The 26786-nt window shown below is 29.6% G+C and overlaps 3 protein-coding genes across 7 annotated transcripts in view; 2 read left to right on the top strand and 1 right to left on the bottom strand.

The window, feature by feature from the left end:
* The window catches only part of LOC112688205, a 149061-nt gene extending 144606 nt beyond the window's left edge, over window positions 1–4455 (top strand). For 3 of the 4 annotated variants that reach the window (XM_025561282.1, XM_025561283.1, XM_025561284.1), the window contains exons 8-9: window positions 1104–1398; window positions 4078–4455. In XM_025561282.1, coding sequence (XP_025417067.1) covers window positions 1104–1398; window positions 4078–4196 — 414 coding nt within the window. In that variant the 3' untranslated portion in view covers window positions 4197–4455. The remainder of the gene's footprint in view (window positions 1–1103; window positions 1399–4077) is intronic. The other variant, XM_025561285.1, reaches the window with a different exon arrangement.
* A 9128-nt stretch (window positions 4456–13583) lies between these two features.
* Window positions 13584–16700, top strand: LOC112688225 (tigger transposable element-derived protein 6-like). Its single transcript, XM_025561323.1, has 3 exons — window positions 13584–13837; window positions 13928–14234; window positions 16566–16700. The coding sequence occupies exons 1-3, from the start codon at window positions 13584–13586 to the stop codon at window positions 16698–16700; spliced, it is 696 nt and encodes a 231-aa protein (XP_025417108.1).
* A 663-nt stretch (window positions 16701–17363) lies between these two features.
* On the bottom strand, window positions 17364–26726 carry LOC112688198 (uridine-cytidine kinase-like 1). Of its 2 annotated transcripts, XM_025561272.1 has the most exons (12): window positions 26448–26726; window positions 23604–23683; window positions 23407–23537; window positions 22939–23112; window positions 22700–22806; window positions 22440–22610; window positions 21489–21560; window positions 20935–21186; window positions 18268–18477; window positions 18022–18207; window positions 17795–17960; window positions 17364–17735 (listed from the first exon to the last, which is right to left on the bottom strand). In XM_025561272.1, exons 3-12 carry the CDS (start codon window positions 23444–23446, stop codon window positions 17581–17583), a joined length of 1533 nt encoding a protein of 510 aa, XP_025417057.1. In that variant the 5' UTR covers window positions 23447–23537; window positions 23604–23683; window positions 26448–26726; the 3' UTR covers window positions 17364–17580. The 2 variants fall into 2 exon arrangements, with proteins under 2 accessions (XP_025417057.1, XP_025417056.1); XM_025561271.1 differs by lacking the exon at window positions 23604–23683 and having other exon boundaries at window positions 26448–26500.
* Between the last annotated feature and the right edge of the window lie 60 nt (window positions 26727–26786).

Below are 26786 nucleotides of genomic sequence, written 5' to 3'. Positions count from 1 at the left end.
AAAAATCTAATTGAGTATTAATGGAGTTGAATACGAACAGTTACGATTATCATTCTTATTGTATTAAAAACTTTTTTTCGGCGTGCGTAGAAACTATAATACGACTTCTGAGTAAATTATTCAAAATCGATTACGTTATTGGAACCAAGATACCGACGTGCCGCATTTCTAGTATTTTTGGTCTGCTGCGAAAGGTCGGTTGTGTAATTTTTTCTTCGATTATTTTCTGTACATTCAAATTAAAAATTCATAATATTCAATCCGTATAGGAAGACAGTTTAACGCTCGAAATCTTGCCGAGTTACAACCAGATATTAAAGTAATTCGGGAGACACAAGGATAGTCAACCCTATACCTGTCGCAGCGCTTAAAACCCGTCTCATCCAATAATTTCTCCGAAAAGTTTACCGAAACGCTCAATTTTTCGATCGAAATAATCGTGTACAACAAAAACTACTTTTGAGTAGTAAACTTTTAATAGGTAGCTAATATAAAAATAAAAATAAATTTATCAACCTGCGGCAAAAAAAAGTTAGAAAGATTAGTTGGTTTTTTTTTTTTTTCATATTTATAATTACTATATTACGTCTCGCCGACGACGGTCGACCGCAGCTATTGTGTTCAGAGAAACGCTGGTCCTACGAACGATATAACCGACTCGCGGTAACCCTTACATTATTATTGCACGCAAAAAAACGTGGATCACGGTCGACGTATCGTGAACAGGGCACTTAAATGTTGGATGAGGGGGATGGGGGGGGGGGGGGGGAAAGGCCCATAGTCCGCGCCCTCGCGCGTGCACACCGTACAGCAGCCGATCACGCGGTTAAAACATAAGACCGATTGTCAACAGTCGCGCGGTCGAACGTCGGACGTTTTATATAAAAATCGAATTTTTCCCTCTTCCGATTCGGGTCGTCGCGACCACGGTCACGTTTTCGACTGCGGGGTCGTAATTAATCATATCGCGTACGTTGGTCGCGTCCACTCGTCCCGGTGCTGAACGGTAAAACGACGACACGGGGTTAGGCGATAGCCCGTTCGCGTTTTTCGCCGATCAGAATTTGATGACGCGCGCGTTATCGCGTGTGTCCGTGGTGCAGATATCGCCGGTGAGGTACACGAGCCAGCCGACCGGGACCAGCTGCCTGAGCTCCAGGCGGCCCGCCACGCTGCCGGCGTCGCCCACGCAGAGCCCCACGAAGACGACGGTGACCGCCGTGGCCACGTCGGCGGCCACCGGGTCCACGTGCACCTCGGGCGGTTCGCGCAGGGGTTCCAGGAAGCACGTGCAGTTCCCGGACTTCGACGTGCCCGGCCTCAAGTCCGCGGACCTGTTGCACGCCAACTGGAAACAAGGCTGTTCCCCGCCGCCGGAGCAGCAATGCATCGCGCCCGGTAACGTTTTACGATTGTGTATACGGTGGGCGATCGACGACGGGAAATCCCGGTTACGGGAAATCCCGGTTTAGGTGCGCTATCCGGATCGTCCGGTAACCGTAAGAAAACTTGTCCGTGCAAGTAAATCGATAACGATTGTTATTTTGTACCGTTCCCGTATTGTGTGTTTCGACGGTACAGATTTAACTCGTGTTCGAAAAACCGCGTTCGACAAACACTCGATGGTTATGCGGTTGAGACGAGTTCATTGGACGTTTGGTCATGCTATCGCTGTAGGTCACAGATGTATGTAATACACGTTGTGTTTTATTACTAGAAATTAAAAATAATTAAAAGTTGTAGTAAAAGTGAATTCGCAAATCCGGATGTTTCGTCGAATCCGGATAGGAATTTGATTCAAATCTGTTTTTCCATATCCGTACGATCATTGCGCGATCGTTACGATGTTGTCTCACGTCGCGGTCCCGTAAGTGTCCTGCGGCGATTGTCCTGGCAGTGAAATCTTCTCGCATCACGTGAACCGGTGCGCGGGAAATTCCCGTCGACTACCCGCACTTGCAATAGTCCAAAAACAACAGACGGTTCTTGATCATCTCAAATCGACGTGTTGGCTATTAAAAAATGAAATAAAAAACATTACCGACTCCAAATCTGGAGGGAGACAACAAGTCGAGAAGAACACGCTTTTTCGATTCCCCAAAACGTATTTTAATTCGATGATGCAAATCTCTTCGCCTACGCAACACATTCATTATATTATTCGTCCGAGAGAAATCGTTAATCTTAAGCAATTTTTGACACACGTAATCCATAACCCTTCCGTTGGTACAAAATTATTAACGACCGTTTTTTAAAATGTCACGACCCTCTTAGGGGGATTGTTTAATCTAAATATGCTACGACAGCGACAATCGAGTAAAGTAAATATAGTACACAATAGTACTATCACATCAGTAGTATAACATTTGACATTTCGAAATCGACGAAGCGTAGATTTTTTTCCGAATTTTAATGTAATTATTTGAAAAAAATATTAACAACCAACTTTTTATGTTTATGCCACGTTCAACGACGGTTAATATTTAATTGCCCGAAGATAATATATTTATGGAAATTACGATACTATACAGTAGCTGATTTCATAATTAAAATATAATATAAGATGGACTGATTGTTAATAATTGCAGTTGAACTCGAATTTTTCCCTCTTCCGATTCGAGTTATCACAACTCGACTGTAATAAGCAATTATTCTAACGATAAACCGTGTTTACATTTTCAACTGCAGAAAGAAAATTAAATTATACACCATTACAACAACATTGTTCGTGTTTACTCCTTCCAAACCTAAATAGTAAAATGACGAATTCACCGTTATCATAATATACCGTTTACGTATGGTACATTGACATTTATATAGAACAATAATTTTTTCGGTATTAATTAGAATTTAAACAAAAAATCAGCATTTTTAAATCAAAATTTGATTTGAATAATTTTAATTATGAACAATTGCAGTAAATACTCTAAATGTCTAGTGAACGATTTCCACAAAGAAAAAAAACGAAAATAATTATTATTTTCTTGGTGTTATAATACCCAGTATCATATAAAATTATATTATATTGCACTATAGGTACGTTGAACATACGTTCGTGACAACTAACGATTTATAACAAAAGCATTATTTTTGCGATATCCTTAAAACTCAAACTACATTATTATTTTGTGGTTATTAGGAGGTAAAAAATATACCATTTCATTTACGAAACGAAAACCGTAGATTTGTTTGCTTATTTTTTTCTGGACGTATTTCAATCGGACGGTTTTCTCCTTTTTATTTTTTTTTTTTTTTTTGTAATAGTGCAAGTACAAAGAACTTTTTTTTCGAAGGAGTTTCTTTATTTTATTTTTTTGACACAAAAAACTATTATGCGTATGATAAATACGTAGAGTATTTTAATGACGTTTTATGCACGTACAGTTTCGGTAGACGATCGTCGTCAACCTCGGCGACTAAACACACACATGATGTATTATAATCGATTACTATTTATGCTTATTTTATGGTCATTATTTCCATGTACTCGCACCGAGTATCCGTCTACATGAATCTGTGTTCACCTTTGTTTTTCTCTCCTCATAGTCCGTTTTAATAAACATTTTGACAAATTGATACGGATCTTACACGAGTACTGATTATAAGGAAAAATAGAGGGAAAGAAAGAGAGAAAGACTGTGAGAGAGACAAAGATACCAACTCTGTATACAATATAATAAACAACAACCGCGATATCTAAACGGCTCCATACACAACGTACGCATTAATGGTATCTAAAGTTTAAAACGTCTCCTATAAACTTGACAACATTAATAATTATTATTATTGCCACTATTATTTACGAGCAAACGCGCTACTCTCAAGTATTACATGTTGATACGCTGTCCCTAAATTGTATGTTTATCTCTTATATCCGAGCGCGAATCCATCACTTTTGAGTCTTAGTGTATCAGCGACAAACCCAATCCTGTAATGAAAAGAATAAAACAAAACGTTACCGATTCCGATTTTACGGTAAAGACGCAGTAACGGTTTTTTTTTTTTTTTATAGATTTTAACAATTCTACGGGTATATTATTATTATAATCATAACACAATGCGTCACGTCGGTTTCAGAGTCGTCGTCAACTTCGTCAGGTCAACTGATCATCGACAACCGGCGGACGTGTCATTCAAACACCGAGTCGATGGTCTCCACACAAAACTATCCGAAAACTTTTACGACCGATCTCTAAACATGTTTTAGAAACATTTCTTCTTTTATTTTTATTTTTCTGTTTTTTTTTTTTTTTCTATGCCATCGCACATCTAATACTTTAATATTATAATGTATTTAAGTATAATAGTCTATACGCGTTGTATACGTACAATACCACACTGTTCAACGTTTTATCACGGCACGACGCATTTTCGTCGTGACGGAAAAGTAAAAATTGAAACGAATACTGTCGTATTGTATTGTTATTAATTATAATTTATCTGCATATAATATATATTATTATGTCAACTGTACAGATTTTTTTTTTTTTTTAACCAACCCATTGTATCAATAACAACAAAGTGTTGATTGTTGATATTGTTCTAATGACGTGCGGTAAAGTGCAAACTACGAACATTTCTGGTAAATTTACCAGGCATTACTTTTATAATTACGACCGGTGTTGGTAGGCAAAATAATTAATTTTCTAACATTGGCGCACGTTTATGAACAATGCTAGAATAATCGATAAGAACCAGATATAATTATCGTTAGCAGTATCTAAATCTCTCCAGATAAGTTAAATAATAATGTGTTTATACTGCTTAGGTTTTAAGTCATTCTTAAACTTTTCACACGAATCGCGAAAGAAAGCACATGTTTTCTTTTGAAGTTCGTTAAAACCATGACTACTCCTTAGGCGACGTCTACTATGGATGTGAGTTCTATATATATATATTCCCGTTTTCCAATAATTGGTTACTTGCTTTAAAAATATGTTGATGCCGCTCTAAAAATATGAAAATTATAACACCGGAGAGCAAATGTTCCCTTTGCCTCCATTAAACACGTCTCTGATTTTAATATATTCATTTCAACATGACGTATTAATAAAAATTTGTACTAATTACTAGCGTTGAGTTCGATAGAAACTTTCTCCCACTTTTGTCGAGAAATATCTCTCGTCTGTTGCGGCATATCTCTGCCACGATAATTTTTGTCACTCATAACCCGCAAACACCTGTTCTCGTACACAATACTAATCAATTTATTGAAATTCATGGTTCGTTAACCAAATTAATTTACTCGAAATTATACGCATGAAAATACCCAAAACAAACCCAGATTTCACGAAAAAATCAAATTTGTTTGAATGTTTAACTGTTTTTGACAACATAGTGTGTGTTTTGATGCTTTTTTTTTCGTAGCCATTGTAAAAATTTTCTTTGAAAAAAAAGACGTTTGTTTGTTCTGTCGAATTCGTCAGAACTCGTCAAAACTCGCATCCATAGTAACCGTAGCCTAAATCGGTTACGTAGTCGACACGTATTTTATTAAATTGATCAGTTAAACGTACACAAAATGGCACACCCGGTCGTATTTGTACCATTAAAGTAATGGTATGTTAAAATTAAAATAAATACTCCCAAATCGTTGTAGTTCATCAAAAAGTTCGGTCAATAATATTGATGTCCGTCTAAAAAGCAACACAACAATGATATACGATATATATATGGTCATGATATAATTAATTTTCATCATTGATCGTAACATAATCAAATAGGTACTTACATATTTTTTACAAATTGATAATATTATTATTAGGGTTCAAAACTTCATCCATTTGTATGTTTCTTAGAAGGATACATAGATAAAATCTGAGTCGATAAAAATTCATTTCGTGATCTATAGAATTGAAATATCTACAAAATAATTCAAAATACATAAAAGGAAAAAATACATATAAAATTTAATTATAAAATACAATTTTTCAAATTTAATTATACATATATAATAAGTAAATATTTTATAAAAAAATAATTACATATTACACTGCATATTTGCGCTTTTTAATGCATATGTATGTACATATTTTATTGTTTTTTAACGCATTAAGTTCCGAGTCCTGATTATTACATATGTGTAACGGCAAACAATTTTTTTTCATTTCATTTTCATTTCATATTCAACGATCGTATGCATACTCTGCAAGAACTGAAGTGTCACGAAGCATACAGACTTGCCCAAGAGAATGTATTCATAACGACGTGCATTTATTCATCACTAACCGTGTTAGTTTTTCTGTTTGAAATTTAAATTTTCCAAATTCTAACCCCAAATTAAGTTATTATTTTTTATACAATTCACCTCAGGTATACGGAATACAATATAATATTCTTATTTCAAATATTGATGAAAAATTGAAAAAATTACCCTTTTTTGTTATTATTTCGAAATATTTGAACATTGCATTATTATAAAGATCATATTATTATTTGACGTTTTAATTTTTTATTTTCTTTAACCTGTCGATAGTTAACATTTTTTTTTTTTTTGTTTAACGAATAATAGTAAACTCCGATCTGATCGTAGGGTTTTGTTAGTATCGTATCTCGATTTTTTATCATTTCAGCAAAAATACTATAACAGTATTAAATATTACAATATTAAACACGGTTTTTCTGTTAAACAAAAAAAAACAAAAAAAAAAAAATGAAATCATAAGACTATGATGAAAATAAAATGTTGAAATGTCAAAATGTCTAGAAGAATAAACCCTGTGTACAGGTGCATCGAAACTCGGGCTTTTTAGCAAACACTTTTTATCATTCAACCGACGTAAAGTCGGTTAAGTTGTGGTAATCGCGTGTCGTCTTGAAGGTGACATTATTTTCGAATCGTTATTATTTCATTTTACGTCATAGCGTGAAAACCTCGATTTCGAAAGCAAATAAAAGTGTCACCCGGTGCGGTAACTGTGCTAATTGAATACGCCCAAGGGGATTACACTGCTGCGGTAATGCGACAGGATGATATTCAGCAGCAGTCTAAAATCATAATTCTATGTATACGGTGAAACCGCCCGTTCGAGGCAGCACCACGAGGGAATATTATGTTTTATCGACACGTTTTCGGCTTATCCGGTGTGCAGTATATACATAGTGACTGTACAAATGTATAATATTGTCTATTTTTGACGGTACAGAATAAAATGTGTTCATCAGAAACAAGTAATTCTTCGGGGCAGCCACCGAGGAAGACAATTGATCTTGTCGAATCCATGTATTATCACTATTAGTGGCGTGGCGATGTGAATAATCGAGAGTTGGCTGCCTCGCAGTTTTTTAGTGGGTGGGTGAGTATTGACAAAATTGTTAAATATATATTATAATAATAATAATAATCAGAATAATTTTATCAATAATTTACGAACAAAAATGCAAAGAAAATTTCACATTTTCTTATATCTATAAATAACTCAATAATATCTTTTTGAAAATTGTATCATTTAAATCCAACAGTGATAAAGATATTCATCGAAAATATTAAGTCTCTACGATCATTATTTTTTAAATAATGATGAAAACAAAGATTCGATTTTGTCGAAAACATGTATATCATAAATATTTTCATTTATTTTGTTATTTTTCCTGCAGTTAATGTTCCAATCAGATAATATTTCTTATCATAAACATTCAATGATTATGATAACCACTACAGTTCTTCTAGTCGAAAGATAAAAAAACACACACACACACACACACACATAATGATACCACAAATTAGAGATGAAAAGTTTAGTTCATTTCTGTGAATAGTTCATTAGTTCACAGTTCATTCAAATTAACTATTCTTAAGTTCACCTAGTTCACTAATTTTATTGATCATACTGATATTGTTTGGCAATGAACTATTCGTTTTATCACTATTAGTACAGCAGTACACAGTTTATTAGTAGTTCACACTACTTATGGTAGGGCACTATATATAATAGGTATGCTACGCCGCTATTTTGCGACTCACTTATCACTTATCAGCATATAGTCCTGTGTATATCTTACGTATAACGTATTAGTTTTTTGTAGTTTTCAAAGTTGAACTAAATTCAAGAATACATAAACATAATTATTATAAATTGTTGGTAGAATATATTATAGAATATTATTTTAGTATTATTCTATATTTTAATATACTATAGAATATATTAAATTTTAATATTTATGAAAATTAATTAGAAGATACCTACATATATTATAAACACACTATATTCATATTTAAGACATTATTACTTCACATAGCTCTGAATGAATTGTTGGTGTCCACTTACCTCGCCTACAATTCTGAACCCATTTGTCCTTACTGCTTTTTTCTCGTGGAAAACGGAACAATTTAATTTTTTTTTCCGAGAATTACTACAGTTTGGTGCAGTACAACATCCCATAGTAACTAAATTTGGAGCTCAATTACAAAATAAATAATGTAAGTGAATAATAGTTTCATCTTATTCGAAAGAGTCAAATATAAGCTATAAATAAAATAAACACGTACATAGACCAAATCACCAAACACAAAACAACGGCCAAAGTAAAATATAAAAATAATGTGAAATAAATAATGATTATATTATGAAATTACGAATTTACCCGCGTTTATTTTATCAATGTTGTGTCGCAAAATGGTGGCTTAGCATACCCATATATTATAGTGCCTTACTTATGGGCAATTAAGTATTTGTTATCTAATTGTAAACAGCTGTTTAAATTTACCGGATTTCGAACAATGAACCACAGAGAATTTTTAAAGAAGTTCGCGAACTATATCATTTCTACAATGCTACCAATTATTTTCGAACTGTGAACTATTAAGTTACAGGTACTGAAACAGTTCAGAATAGTTCATCAAAGTAAATAGTTCAAATGAACTATTCGTCTACGAACTTAATGTGCTGACCGAAGAAAGTGTGCAGTTGAATTACACAAATTCATCGAATCTCCATCACAACAATCATCTCGTGTTGCCAAGCAGTGTACGGAATTCAAAGTTTATACACTGACTCAATTACAAGCAAGAACGGACGGTTTCCAGCAGCGGAACCCAACTCGGCTTTCAAGTTTAGTCTTGACCAGACCATATTTTTAGGTTGTCAGGTGGTGCCGTGGTAGATAAGGTTAGGTACTAAATGAATTAATCCAATCAACTATAAGTTATAATAATGACTACCTATTTAATAATTACTATTTAAGATGTAAGTTAGTGAGTTTAGGTCGTAAGTTGTAAAATGGGTGGCTATTGACCAGACCATTCAAAATATTGTTCGGCTCCACTAGTCCTCTGAACAATACGTACCTATCCTCTATATAAAGTCCACCTCGCATGAATTATCGAAATACAATAAATCGTTTTTCATTGTTTTATTTTTTTTAAACAGTGGCCAAGAACTACTCGTATTTTTTCTTTTCAATAGTAATATTTTATTTTTAAAACTGCGTATAACGATGGGCTTACCATCGCCACGGTAAGGTTCGGTTGTATTGGACCGAGCGAGCAGTAATGTGATAAACAGCTCCCGATCGACCATCGATTCGAACAAAAAAATAAGGTTAGGTAAGTAGTGTTGTGAAAGCATCACCCTCCCACTGTTGGTTAAAACAAATAAACAGTGACCTCGGTTGAAAGTTCAACATCAACACCGAAAGTGGTTTTTATCTGCAGCGGATCGGTGAATTATGATGGTTACGATGGTAACGACTTGTAAAGGTAACAAATGTGAGAGGATTGTATCTGACAAATATCAACGAATCGTCAAATGTCAAGTCTGCGAAATGAAGTCACCAAACGTCCCAATGGCTTTTTCGGTTTACCTGGAAACTAAAGAAACTGGCCATCGATCTGTTTCGAGAAATTGATTCTCTACCTCAACGGTGAGAACCACAAGGAATCTTACGAGACTGATAAGGCAGTGAGGAGCGTTGAATTCTGCGATATGGACCAAGCGTCTCGGGAAGAGGGATTTTCTTCGGCCAATGGTTTTGACATCATTTCACGGTTGACCGACCTCATAGTCTCAATATTATTGATCCTGTAGGGTTTGTTTTTTATAGAACTGACCAAAATATCCGGCCTCGTCCAAAAAATATTTTACTATTTTAGATTTTACCAGTTACTATTTTAATGTAAAAAAAAAATTAATTTAAAATCAACATTTCAAACAAAATAAAATATTTCTTAAGTAACCAAAAGATGAAAAAACGTATACATTCAGCACGAAAACCAAAACTGTTTCGACTCTTAAAAGGGCAATTATCGAAAAATCTTTACTTAAAGCGCCTACAAAAAACATAATAAGTATGTCCCCTTAATATATCAAAAGAATCGGTATGGAAGTTTTGGCTGCAAGCCGTTAGGGAAAATAGTGTACTGATGTTTGAATTATATGCATACAGATAACAATAAATGATTAATTTAAAATATCATGAAAATATTAATTTTCTTATTATTTGCGTAGCTCGGTATTCAGCGAGTATGAGTTTAACTAAATGCCTAGGCGAACAGTAAAATTGTATTTAAACTAAATTATTCTTGACTGTTTTCTCTTGAAAATTCAGTGGAATTCCTGAATGAACTGTTTCCTATCACATATATTACATTTATCTAGCTCACTGGTTCGCTTGAGGCGTGTGGCACGTATAATATTATGATATACACTTGGTATAGATTATTGCCATCACGTCGTGCTCGAGATCCGAACAGGATTATTTTAATTCCGGATTCGAATGGTCAAGATTGTGTCAACAATTCCATTTATTAATTAAACGAGCACGGATACGTCTAATAGAAAGTTCAGCCCACCTCTCAGGTATTCATATTACCGTTCAATCTTAATCCAGACTCATGGTCAATGTACTTCTCCATATATACTTAGTAACTAATTCGCATTAAAACTAAAACTCGTGAAGTTAATTGTATATCATATAAAGGTAACCACCATGCTTATTTTAATTCGGTCTTCATATCCGGATAAGGTATATGTATGACGTGTGTACCCGGCTGGGTCGTGTACCAAGAGCGAGGGCGTTGGGATCAGTTCTGCCACGGTTTTCTTTTTTTCTGTTCTAAAAGGATTTTATAATACATTAGAGCTTTGTTTCGGTGCATAATAAATTAAAATAAATTATAAATTTGTACTGATTATGTTTTGTTGCACCCAGTGGCGTAGCCGAGATTTTTAAATGGGAGGGACTAAACAATGTTTTGGGCAGGTTAGGTAAGAAAGGCTTTGAGAGTTCACTCATAACACCCATCACCACCACCACCATCGAACTTAAAAAATGTTTTTCCAGCATTTTAAAACGATTTTAATAATATTTATTAAAATATAATTAATAATCATAATAAATGATGAAAGCGTGTGATAAGAAAAAATAAAATTAGAAGCTCTCGATAAGCTCTATACACTTAACCGCTTAATTAGTTCGAAACGGGTCTCGCGTGCCTACAGCAGTATACCACGAATATGCCAAAATGCCTCCCCGTTTTATAGTTCGGCATTTATGGTCTCGTCCCGACATAAGAATTCGATAAATGATTTTGCAAATTCGAGGAAAATGTTTCAAATTCGAAATAACAGAAATAATAATAATATCGCAGAGAAATTAGAGATAAAACCATGGTCACGGCGAATAGACGTAATCCGCGCAGCGTCTACAGCACATCCAGTGCATTGCCTACGGTAAAACTATAAACACCTACGCATAAACTTAAACGTGGTTTTTTTTTAGCGTTCATTAATTTTATAACGTTTGAGAAAGACGAATACCGCATACGCTAATGATGAATTTAAAGTTCGAAGAATACACAACGAATCGAACGGATGGTTGAGGTGATCGAAAGCGTCATTTGAAGGGTCGAGGTATGCGGTTACATATTCTACTTTTAAAGCTGTCCAAATTTTCTTGCTGAAACAATTCACGATTATTTGTGTAGATAAATTCAAATTGTATTTATTACTAAGTAGTTCTCGAAGACAATTTGTTTTAGGTGAAAATAAAACAATTATTGACTAAAAAAACTTAATTATTATTAAAATTATGGAAGTTTTTCATCATTTGTAAATCATATTACCAAAAAAAAAAAATAAGAGAGGCCCTAGGCACCCGCAAGAAATTTGATTATGTAAAAATTTTGTTTTAAAATGTAAAGTTTACACTTTCAACGCTAAAAAAAAATAAAATTATTTACTAATAAAAAAACATAATTATAATTTAAAAAGGATCTTCTTGCTCCCGGAAGCAATTTTATTTATGCAAAAATACAACAGTTATATAAATATAAGTTATATAATCTATAAGTAAGTATCTAATATAGTATCTAAGTATCTAATTAATAAAATTAATTGAAATTTAAATTTAAAATTTGAAGTATTAATTATTTAAATAAAAATAATAATGAAACAAAAAGAAACATAATTATGATTGAAATTATTTTACTTATAGTAGTTATTCTAAGTTCAAACTTTAATTTAGAAATGTTGACATGAAAATGTATCGAAAATTATAAAAAAATTAATAATCAAAAGAGAAAATATGGTTGATAAGCTAACGAAGCATGTAACCATAAGGATATTTACCTCCATGCAGGGATACAGAGTAATCAAGTTCAACGCATCGTTCCAAAATGTCTAAGAAAAATTATATACTCACAAAAAAAACATAAATGAATTAAAAGAATCTTACTAATATTGATTATTTAAGTTTAAACTATAAAATTAAAAAAAAATGTATATGAGGTTTCCGTGTCTTTATTAAAAACATAAAACTGATTAATTATTTTATCTACATTGGTTTTCACAATTTAAGAATAAATAATAATGTTAACATTTAAAAAATGAATACTTAACTATTGCTAGGTTTAAAAATATTGTATTGAAATTCTTACACGTCACCAGTTTAATATAATTTGACAAAAAACGTATAAACTAAAAATTAAATATGGAACCCTTACCGATACTGTTAAGCAATAACTAACTACAAAATATTTCACTCTTATGTTAGCCACGATATTATTTTTAAATACAAATCGTAATTTAGTTAACCAAACTCCTAGTGAAATAATACACATTTCAACTGACCAAACTTTATTTAAATGATAACTGGCTTCAAATAACGGATTATTAGAATGTAATATGCGTCGATCCGCTTTATATAGTGAATACTAATACAGGATATCAAAAAAAAGTTTAATTTCCAAGAGTTCGGTTTCTGAACAAGAAAAATGACCAATTTATAACTCTTAATTTTATTAAGTTTTATTTATTACGGTGAATGTATACAATATAATATAAGCATTGATTTTCTCTTGTTATGTTTTGCAATTTATTATTTATTTAAGTGGTAATTTAATGAATAATATACTACTTACTTGCTCGTTAAAGTTTTTGTTGAGTGGACAAGTGGTGGAAACCCCCCATTCAACTAACCCAGATCAATTGATCTTACATTCGAAACGCAGTATCAAAATCAAATTCTACTCCGTCGATTTTCCCAATTCGAGCACAGAATTACCGCATTTTATAGATCATTGACCACTTTAAATGCTTATTACGGTCGTCTTAAATTCGGTGTCCCGTCATTTTGACGCGCGTCAAATGGACGAACGACAATTGGGCGGTAAAGAAGAAGTTGAAGAAGCTTTAAAGCAATGGTTCACAAAAGTCAGACAAAAAGATGTCCGAGTTACAGGACCACTTTTGCGCCAAAAAGCCGAAGATCTTGCGAAAAAAATAGGCAAAGATAATTTTGTGGCAACAGAAGGTTGGTTTCACCGATGGAAGAAACGCGAAAACATTTCATTCGTTAAGCCACATGGAAAACAGGGAGAAGCCAACCATGTAGCTGCACGGTTGTGGATTCATTCAGAATAGCCATCACTTATCGCCAAATATCCTCCGTCTTGTGTGTTCAATGCGGATGAAACTGGACTTTATTTCAGGACATTACCTGAGCACACTTACGCGTTCAAAAATGAAAAAACTAGAGGAACTAAAACTAGTAAAGAACGTCTAACCATATTATGTTGTGCGAGTATGGATGGTGAAAAAAGAAAACTGCTTGTGATTGGTAAAAGTAAAAATCCCCGGTGTTTCAAGGGTGTTAAGAATCTACCGGTAGACTATACTGCAAACAGTAATGCATGGATGATAAAAGAAATTTTCACCGAATGGCTGATCAAGTGGGACAATGAACTTCATCATGACGTTTTATTGCTAGTCGATAACTGCACGGCTCATGTGGTTACAGTGAAATTTAAACATATTAACCTCGTATTCTTACCCTCTAACACTACATCAATACACTTTATCAAAAAATTAATTTATTTTATTAATTAAGTACATATTTTATTTAATTATTTTATTTTTAATTGCGTATAGATTTTTATTTTTATACATACATATTGAATCTCAATACATATTTTTAAGTAAATACGGTTTTAAATTTAAGGATTTTTAAAATTTTTTTGAGTCATTCGCCTTATTGATTCATTCGGTTAATCGACTCAAATTGTCGGGTCCCAAAGTGAGTCCAATAAGCGGCGGCTACTGTATATATAATATACGAGAGGCAGAGTGGTGCAATGGTCACAATGTCGGCCACGACGCGCGCAGTCACCAGTTGGAACCCGGCTCAGTGCAAAAAATATTCTGCAGTTATCTGTAGGTTATGGCATGTTTTATTAATGATTTAGGTTTAATTGAACGGCAAACCGTAATAAAAGTAATGATGAAATGTGTACAATTTAGATATATGTGACCAAATAGGTAAACAAATAATAATAATATACAGATGTACAGATACCAGATTTTTACGTTGGAATTACCTAATAATATACAGGTATATGTTATATATATTTTATTTTTGTTTTGTGTCAACATTGACACACGTCTATAAGTGATCACGTCAAAGTTGCATGTGTCTAATTGACGCATGCGCCCAATTGTCGTTCGTCCAAATGACCGCGTCGAAATGACGTATATTCCTTAAATTCAAGTTAAACGTACAACACAGTGCTGAGACCAGTGGCGTGTTTATGGGGGTCCAGGGGTACTGGACCCCCCTCAAAACCTCTCCAAAAAATAAAAAAATTAACTAAAATTCTTACAAATTTGCAGAATTGGCTATGTTAAACACACAGGGAAGTTGAATTTACTGTTGATGAAGTGATAGAGGAGTTGGCCAAAAAATCGAGACGACTGGAATTTATTTTGTAACAATACTTTATAATATATAGTGCTAAATAAAATATATAGATATTTATTTATATTATATATATATAGTATTACATAAGACTATACGATTATTACATTATATATTTAGTTCAACTTCCTCCAAAAACTGCATAAGGACGTAACTATTACAATATAATATATAGTTTATATTAATTATGTATAAACTGTGGACCCCCCCCAGAAAAAATTGAAAATACGCCACTGGCTCGGACTGATATGACTATAGAATGTTTCTTCGTTTAATTTACAAACAATAGCGACTAGTTTATCTCATCGTAACACTAATCCCAACATGTTACTACATTTTTCAAAATTTTAAAATACATTACATTTACAGTACAATTACTTTACAATTACTATTTATAATCCATCGAATAAAAATTAAAACATTAAATAACAAGACAATTAGTCAGTTCATTGCCTCTCGAATGGCTTGTTATAATTAATGTATAATATACGGTGGTCACCGTTCATTGGACTCACGATCAATAAACATATTCAACATTTGTCCCTTGGACTCAAAAATAGGCTCTCCCGATTCGCACGTATACTAACAATTCGTAAATATCACTCACTACACTGATTAACGAGATCAATAAACAGTTGAATAATTGACAATCGGATGGACATCTTTAAAAAATGAATTTGGTAGGTACACAAACAAAATTATACAACCTTATGTGGTCTATGAACATCGAGTTGAACTACCACTCACTGATTGATCAGTACACGCGAAAACGACAAAAAAGTGTGCAACTGAAATTTGACACGGTTTCACAATTTCTCTTCTACAAGTACAATAAAATGGGATTTTTCAAAAATCGCTTTTTAAAAGTCAAAACCGTTTTGGGTTGGATGTATACATTCTTTCATATTTTGGTTACCCAAGAAAAAATGTACATTAAATTAATACAGTATAAATAAATTAAATACAGATCGCTAGAATATAAGAGGATTGGGAGCTTTTTAATATTTTTTTTCTTAACTACTTATAAAACAAACAATCTGTAATTAGTAATTATAAATTTGCATGCAGATATTAAATAATGGCTGGGATATACATGAAAAAATCAACCACTTAATGGCGACACTTATTTTTCGCACTTTTTCACGAATTTTTTCAATCTATAGTACTAAAATCTCTCTAAGGTAAAAACCGAGTATTTCAACCAGTAAAATTATAATTTTTCTATTTAGCCCATACATTATCTTATTATTATACATACAAATCAACTATATACATTTATGAAATACACATGTATTTGAATTACTAAGCTGAAATATTAATAAATATTTTTAATTAAATTAAATTATTAAAAAGAATATTCATATTTCTTTTTCTAGGATCTCCCGTCTTACATGACACAAGTGATTAATGGACTTGAATGGTCTCAAAATGAATCAAATAAACAGCGACTACTGTATGTATTTTTTTTCAATACTAATCAAATCATCACAGTATTAAGACCAGTTACGTAGCCAGAGGGGCCATTGCCCCATTTACTAATTTTTTTTTTTTTTTATTATTGATTTTATATCAGTACATTCATAGACTATAAATAAAAAATATATAAGAACATACTTATTATAGTAGTTTCTTTATCTAATGGAGTATAGAAGTCTAATAAAGATTTAGAAGTATATGAAAACATAGAAAAATAAATAATAACTGTTTTTGTTAAAAATCATTTAGGAGAATAAAAGTTGTAGATTTGAGTAAATTTACATAATAATGCCTAATAATAAAAATATTTACCTTATATTTATTAAGTTGTTGACAGTAAATTATTATAAATAAAATGTTGTTATATATTTTATTCATTTCAGCCAAATGTATTTAGTATTATATATGGTGAAATAATAAGTAGGTATCAGAATTCTATTTTTTTTTTTAAATAATGACTGTTCAATTGGCTATTACAAAAAGCTATCACAATGCACATCTGTCAGTTTTAACATAATAATTGTTTCAATTATTGTACAAACTAAATAGTTCAAGTAAAAACGTACTACATTGATAAATTAAGATTTTTTATATCTTTCAATAATGAAAATTATATGTGTTCTATCTCCAATTTTAAACTAAAATTAAAATGTTTATATAATAAGGAAATACTTATTTAAAAACTTCAAAACACATTATAAATTGAAATTGTTTATTTGATGATATACAACCAATTCTTAAATAATACAATCACTTTTTTTTTAAAATACTAGAAGTCTTATATTATGCTAAGTACATACAATTTCAACACATCTTAATAGGTAGTGTTATAAGAAACATTTAGTAAAAAATATGAATAGTATGTTAATAATCACAAACTGAGTAGTCGAGAACTTATGTTTAATAACTTACTAACTAATTGGATAAGTACTCTTCTGGTTCAGTACCAAAATATCTATCACCAAAATTACCAATACCAGGTAGAACGTGGAACTTTTCATTTATTTCTGGGTCAACAGCTGATGTGACAATGCGCACTTGAGGAAATGCATAAGCAATTGTGTGCACCCCTAAAATTAAAATAAATGTAAAATTGTATAACTTCAAATCAAATAGTTTTCATAAGTACCAGATTCAGCCATAAGTAATGACACCAATAAAATATTGTCTTCAGGAACATCATGGTCTAAGAGTACTCGAATGGCCATCATTGCGGCTGCACCTGTAGCCACTGTAGCGTCCATTAGGATAACCAAGTAATCTTTAATATCTTTTGGCAGCCGTAGATAGTAAAGCTAAATGAAAACAATTACTATTTATTACATAAACCAAAATAATAATTAATTCAGTACATACTTCTGGTTCACCAGTAGATCTATTAGTTTGAATCAGAATTTTTCCAATACGTATATCTTTACAAACGTCACAGACTGCTTGTTCCATAGTTTCTCCGGCTCTTAATATCGACACACCACATATCTTATCACTAGCACATCTTTTACCAGAATAAGGTACACCCTGAGGAGTATCGACAACTACATCCTAATAAACAATAGAAACAATAATTGTTTTAGAGGAGTTACAAGTTAATAAATGACTTACTTTAAATGGCAGTAATGACAGTGCAAACTCAATAACTAATCTTATGAGCCGTTTGGAATAAAATATGAACTCATCCTTAGGTGTATCCTTATTTCGAATAAATGTATGTAAGCCTTGTGTTTGTGGTGTAGATGGTAACAGATGGATAGAACTAGGTAGAGGTTGACCAACAGAAGACATTGCCAAAGTTTCTCGTAATTTAAATCCTCGCTAAATTATAAATTAAAAATTAATAAAATATCATAAAAAAATTGCAAGTATGTTTTTCACATTTATTTAAGATGTATTTCATATTAATTGACCTTTGAAAATAATATATACCTTGATGAAGCTATGTATGTTTTATATTTAAAACTAAAACCAAACATGTTGATTCCAGTGTATTATATTACAGTGATAATATATGTATATTTGTACAACCATTAAAATTGATTGCAAGAGCATACACAAATAGACCAATCACAATTTTTTATATTATACATAGATAACATATTTAAAATGACAATGGTTACACGCTTACAATGAACTGATACAACACATTCTTTTTTTTTTTTTTATTTTATAAAACTATTTAAGATCAAGCTTACAATATAATTACTCATTGTATTATAAAATATTTATGTCTTTTAGTACCAACATAACACTACCTGCTGTTCTCCAATATTTAATTAATAATTGTAGATGATGGCTGAACATATAATTAATTATTAATTAATTTTATATTCAATAGAAAATTTAATATTGTTAATTTAATAATCAACAGCTACTATAAAATTATTGATTAAATATGAATATATGTAAACATACCCAAGCAAGAATAGTTAAGTAAAATACAAAACTTAATATGCTCCAAAATATTGAAACCAAAAAAGTGGAAAAATATATTTTTGGAAAATTAAATTAACATTATTATGATATGTTGTAAGAAACGTATTAACAATTAAAAGTATGAAAGTAAAACCACAAAATAAAAAATTAATTTTAATTTTTGGTTAGTTCAATTTAATAAAAAATTATAGTTTGCATACATTCCACATAAATAATTAACGAAATATGCCATACTGTGGTATTTATTATATACATACAGAGAAAATAACAATTAAATGGACATTAAATTAATGCTGTATTGTGATATTTATTGACATGTTAAGCAAGCAGTTCAGAAACCAAATATTTATTATTTATTTTAAGAAAGAAAAATGTACACAATGAAATTGTTTATCTAGTATAGTTAATGGTACACATACACAATAGTAATGTCCAAATTGTTGTAATTTAAAATTATAATAACGATGAGTTTGAAACATAATATAAAGCCTGAAATTAATGTACAGCAAAAAATAAAAATAAATACTATATTTTCAAGAAATTAGATTTTATAAAAACAAATTTGATAATAAGTAAAATTATCAATTTTAAAATACTGATTGACATGAATCAATTGCTCACTTATCTAGCAAAAGCATAGGTATTATTTCAATTTCTTCTAGATTAGAGTAGTTGAAATTTTCCCCTTATTTTTGCTTATTTTAAGTGATGATAAATATGGAGAGAAAGGGACTTCAAACTAGTTCAAAAATATAACGATATGTACTTTGAACATAAATACCAGTACAGTACACATTTCATTTTTCAGATTTACAACAGGTCAATAGCCTTAACAAAAGACGCATTTATATTTTGATAGTCTGCCAACTTTGAAAGAGCTAAACTTTAGGCTGTGGCAAATGCATGAGTTACTCCCTCCCACCCCCTAGATAATACCACTAGGTAAAAATATCACGTCAACAAAATAACAGATGTAATCAATAGAAATTTTAATACATTTAAACTAAATATAACTTTTTAAATGAAAAAATTAATTTATGAAATAATTTATAGTCATTTTTTAAATAATATTATATATTTACTGTGGGCAATTTACAAATAGTTCAATGAATAAATTTAAAATTATTGTTTTTTTACAGAAATTTTTTTTTTATATATTATAATATATTTAAATTGTAAAATTAAAATACAAACAACAATAAAATACTGCAATTCAATTATACAGCTACAATTGTATTTATGATTTAAATCAATCAACTGAAACATAACATAGCATCATTTCTTGATATTTCTTATTTACATTTTGTTATATAATGCAATGTTTGCAGCAAAAATAAATTTAAATAATGGAATCCTTTCATTATGTACCACTGTGATTTTGTCTTACCTACATCAACATTTAAAAAATAATATAAAACTCTGAACTTTGGTTACCATGTAAGTACTTCAATAATAATAAATGTATTAATAAAAATTTTACATTTTAATTAAAACTTTCAATTGCGTTTAATTTATAAAAAAATAAAGTTAATTTAAACTACGAACATGTGTTACAACAAAATTGTATCAAGTTTATTATTCAAATAGTGAATCTTATATAATACAATATTATAAATTGTAATGATCCATAGTTATTTGTTAGTAATAGAATAGTCTGAAGTACAAAAATTCAATGAAGTATAGTTTCTTCTATCAATTTTACTAAAATAATTTAACTTTAAACTATTACTATTATACATATTAATATATACAAGTTTTTTTTCTGCATGTAACTTTAAGCTGACAGATTAATATAATTTCAACTATAAAAAAGATAATAAAATTACGAAATCATCTTACCGCTTGTAATTGTTTATGTACATGTCGAACAATTAATTCAATAGCAACTGTATTATCACCACCTCTCGGAACAATGATATCGGCGTGAACCATGGACGGAGCAATATAATGTGAAAATGATGGTTTAACCATATTACAATATTGTTTTAAAACACCCTGAAGATCTCTACCTCGCTGAGATATATCTCTTTTTAATCTTCTGGCTAATCTAATGTCAGCATCAGTATCTACAAATACTTTCATGTCCAACATCTAAAGAAATTATAAATAATATATATTTTATTATGAACACACATTAACTAACTTAATTACCGTCTATCTTGTAAGTTTTTAATATATTAATAAACTAAAATTAATTGATAAAGAATATATTTTATGGATATTTTTTTTTTTTAGATTCATACAATTAAATTATAAACAACAAAATAAATATTAAGAGGATAACATCAAAAAACTAAAATTTTAAAAACTTGTAAGAAAAATTCAATAACAAATAATAGAACTTCTTGTCATTCTATAATTAAGAGTTAAAAATTTAAAAAAATATTACTAACGTTTAAAACTTCTGTATTATAAAATGCCATGATTCCTTCAAATATTATGACATTAGCACCATACATTGTTTTCTAAAACAAATAAATAATATATACTTTATTTATTACTTTATAATTGACATTTATAACTTCTATAGATTTAAATAGGAACTAATACAGTATTATAAGAATAGAAACATATGTTATTAAGTTTTACTAAAGAATATAAGTAATAAAATTATGTTTCAATTAAAATAAAGTTGACATAATTAAGTTTATAATAAAATTAAAGCCAAATTTAAATCTGAATTAATACAAGTTTTAAATAGTCATGTATATCATATAACACTAAGTTGTCGATTTTATTGAAATAATGACTATCAAAACTATTTAAATATTATTGATAGTCAAATTTAAATTCCAAATAAAGCTTATATAATTATACATGTATCTTTAATGCATATACTCATTATATTAATAATTATAATACTTAATTTCAACATGAATTTATGGTATTATTACATTTATTAAACAAAAAAAAAAAAAAAATAATAAATGTTAGCATGTTATACCCAAATCCAAAAATTGCAGTTACATTTTTAATCCTTATTGATAAGCAAATAAAACCGTTCCCTAATCATATTCAATATTATTTTTATATGAATAAAATTATATCTTATTTATCTTATCAAAATCACTAAAATATACAGTTATTTAAATTAATTTTTTTTGGATATAAGTTAAAACATGCCACTGATAATAGTAGTCATAAAAATTTTATTTCCAAATTAATTTATTCAGGTTTTACCAAGATTGTCTCAATAAAATCTATATTTTATCACTAATATTAGTAGTTTTAGTAGTTAATAAATTAAAATCACCAAATAGCAATAATATAATAAAAAAATATTAGTTTAGCTGTTTTCATTAAAAATTAATATAATAGTAATAATCAAGCAAATAAATGCTTACAGTTTTGGTTTCTCTAGCATGAGTGATAAAATTATAAATGGGCACTTCAACTTTCTTGCCATCCTTCAATCTTTGTAAAGTGGAGATCAAGAGTTCAAAATCGAATGCTTCTGGATGATCAAAATTATACTCATTAAAGGCAGCTTTCTCATGTTGTTCTTCTGTTAATACCTATTTGTTTTATTATTAAAATATTGTTAATAATATCAAACTCTTTTAAAATTGTTAACTCCAAAAATATAATTATTCGCATATAAAACCTTATAAAATGAGTCCATGCTAAGCAATACAACCCATGGTACATTTAATGATTCTATTATTTTTCTAGCGACAGTTGTTTTCCCAGAAGCACTGCCACCACATACACCTAAATATAATTATGTATATATTTAATTAATATAAATTAATAAAATTTAGCCTTAACAGATTATACTTGTTATTATTACTGAACTAAATACTAATATCAAACTATTTAAATATAATTAAAACAATAACATACCAATAACAAATGGTTCTACTTGCTGTCCTGCAGTGTTATACCAAGGTGGTCGGCCAGCTGTATATATTGTACGTGTATGAGACTGCAATACTGATTCTGTAGCTGTTTTTTTTGTTGATTGACTGACAGAAGTTGTTCTTTGCCGTATAGTTGATCTAGGAGATTTCACCAATACTAAAATAATAACATCTCTGTTACTATCCAACAATAAATATAAATTTTACAGGAAAAAAGGAAAAATTGTAAATTATTAATTACAAAAATATGGATCTTGTTTATATTAAATTACTTCAAAAAATTTACATAAAACTTATATAAGCTTGATTAACATCTAAAAAGTGGGTCATTTTGCAATAGAACTAATAAAATTACTTCTACCAATTATGTTAACAAAATGCAATTAAAACTTTATTTGATACAATTTAACAATATAAAATAGTTTACTATAAGTAAATAATATTTAATTACCTGTTGATGGTGCAGTTGTTGATTGTTTTGATGGTGACATACTTGAAGAAATTATACTATCACTTTCTTCTTCATCATTGTCTACAGCTATTGAAATGTCTCCAACTACATCCCGATACTCATTTAAATCGCTAAAATTAAAATAAGAATGAAATCTAAACATATTTAACAATAAAATATATTGTTATAACATATACCTTAAATATTTAATTTTTTTATGCGTGGTTTTTCCAATGAATTTATTCTAACAAATTGTATAATAATACAATTTAGCAAACTAGACATTCAAAGTTAATAAAATATAAATAAAAGTATGCAAAAAAAAATAAAATATTATGTTGTCTAAAAATATAAATTATAAGAAATATTTAGAGTTATTAAATTCATGATAAAAACAAAATTGTCAAATACAATTAAAATCACTCTCCATGAATTATTTAAATATATAGACTATTATCTATTCATACAATCTAATATAGTTGATAAATAATATTAAGGAAATATGCAATGAGAAACCTAGAATTAAATGGTCAAACCTAAAACACACAAGTATTAAAAAATGTTTAAATATCAAAAAAAAAACTATATTTTAATAAATAATTCACAAATAGTAATTTATTTTCTCATTTAAGTACTCAACATAATGTAAATGCAACTTAAAAGTACAATTAATAAAATAAAATATTAAACATGACCTACTTAAAATTATAAATTAGAATAATTGTAGAAACATTATCTATACTTAAAACCAGCATTAAAATCAAGCATTACACTACATTACAATACACAAATATTGAATAGCCACTAAAATGTACAGCATAACTATCAATGCTATAAAAACTGATTGTGTGCAGTGTGCATTGCACACAGGCCCTGGGCCTCAAAAGTTTTAATGACCTGTATGGAAATATTAATATATAATTCATTTTAATGAAACCAATGTTATTAACAATCTTTACCAATACCCCTTCCCTGCATTTTCTAGGTTATTGCATTGTTCTCATGTTTAAATTATATTATAAATATATTTAATTTTATTATAATTATTAAACTATTTTATCAATTTGCAACGGTGAGTCCCTTCAAAATGCGTATAATAATATTGAACCACAGAATAATTATAAATTTTGATTAATAGCAATTTGAAAATAAATCACAAATAACATTTTATAATATTTATTTATTTTCTTTTGAATAACATGTTTTTAATTATTAATTGTTCAAGTAAACTAGTGTTCAAAAACAAAAACTATGCCCAATAACATATCCTAGGTATTATGTTAATTAATATAGGAAGAGGCAGTGGCGCATTTAATATATATGCGCCCCAGGGCAAAATAATTTTACCGCCCTTCCCCCTTATCAAAAAAAAATATATATAAATAAATTCAAAGTTAAGCATTAAAAAAAAAATTAATTTTACAAAACAAATTATAAATCAGTTGTTTTACGATATTGTATTAGATAATTTTATAGTAATACATATCGTCACGTTAACCTAATTTTTTTTTCAAAGTGAATATTCCTTTCTTAAAAAAATATATGTATATTAAATATAGAAAACAGAATTAACACTTATTATATGCACAATGATTAACAATACATGGTTTTTTATTAGATTAAAAATATTATATTTATTATTAATTATATACAATAAAATAATTGATAGCTTATAATTTTTTTCTTGACTTTTGAGAAGAAAAATGTTCAATAATATCATTAAAATTAATAATTTTCGTTAAATCAGCTTCAATTTTAAGGGTCATTAATTAATTAGGATGATTTTCTCTCATTGTTGATCTTAAATAAGTTTTGACCATTTTTAATTTAGAAAATGATTTTTCTGTTGAACAATTACTTGAAGGTGTACATACAAAGTAGCATCCTTAGAGCAATATCAATATAAGGATATACTTCAACTAAACTATTCTCTTTTATAAATTCTAACATACATTGAACACTTTTAGGTACAATTTTACTCTTTTTGTAGACTTTTTAAATGTGTCTTAAAGTGAATACCATGTTCTGTGTACCCAAATTCTTTATTATAAACATTGAACAAAAATATAATATTTTATCGAATAATAAATGTAATATGCCTATTTTGCTATTTCACTATTACTTAGGTGACTAGGTATAGTATAATTTTTTTAATTTCTTATTAGATGCTCAACAATATTTTTTAAAATACTAAACAATACCGAAAAAGGTGCGAAAATTAAAAAAATCATGAACACATCAATAATAAAACTTAGAATATTTTGCCGCCTGGGGCATTTGCCCCTTTCGCTCCCTTTTAAATGCGCCACTGGGTAGAGGATAACTATAATCAATTTTTTGACACTCTTTAAATATAATAATTTATAATAAATTATTTATTTCCATAAAATATCATATTTATTTAGATATTTAGATCATATTTTATTTAGACTTTTAAATTTAAAAAATCTCTCCCCCGCTAAAAAAATTAAATGTTTTTAGTTACTATTGAAAAATGTATAATGATAAGAGGCCTCAAGATATTGATTTGCACACAGGCCTCAAGTAGTTTAGTTATGGCACTGATCACTGATATTATTGATAATATGTCCTGTTAAAAGAAAAACACAAGAGAATCATGTACGAATATGCCACTTGGATATATAAATCCAATTCCTAATGGTAACCAATATTACAGATCATTCAATAATCAATTTTGGTTTCAGTAATCAAATGAAGTAATAATAATTATTACAGATTAAGATTGAATATAAATTAAACGCGGTGCGCTAAAAGCATTACCCTATGTTACATTAATTATAACACAGACAAAATTATTTCACTATACACAGTTACATTTGGTCTGCATAGGCGCAACTAGAGCTATATTTAGTGTTGGAGATGCTGAAATTGCTGAAAATAAAATTTATGGTATTTCACTAAAATTATTATAGATTGAACTAAAAAGAAAGACCAAAGGTACTAAAGACCATTTTGTGCCACCTTAATTGCGCCTATGTTATATTTCTGTGTGTTGTTAAAGCAATTACGATAATTATTACCTATCAGAACTGGCAGAACTTGGAGGATCAAATGGTTGTATTTTAGCAGCCATCGTGTTCGAGCGCACGCCTAATAAAGCATACCAACGACAGTGGAACAGGTAACAAAAATTATTATTAATCAAACATACAGAGAAGAATTGAAAAATTGCAACACATCGTCGGAAAGTCAAGTCGCGGTAAACATGTTTTCATTATATTTTTTTTTTTTTTTTAAATACGGTATCAAAAAAAATACAGTACAGCTGTGGGACGTGTGAATAAGGCCATCGGAATGGATGTAATGATAATTGTAGACACGGATGGAAAGGGGGTGGGGGTCGTGTTATTATTCCTCGT

The sequence above is a fragment of the Sipha flava genome, unplaced genomic scaffold (assembly GCF_003268045.1).
Source record: "Sipha flava isolate LNK unplaced genomic scaffold, YSA_version1 37_pilon_pilon, whole genome shotgun sequence".
NCBI classification, from domain to species: Eukaryota; Metazoa; Arthropoda; class Insecta; order Hemiptera; family Aphididae; genus Sipha; species Sipha flava.
Note: the sequence above shows the minus strand (reverse complement) of the source record. Positions and strands in the feature narration are given on the sequence as shown.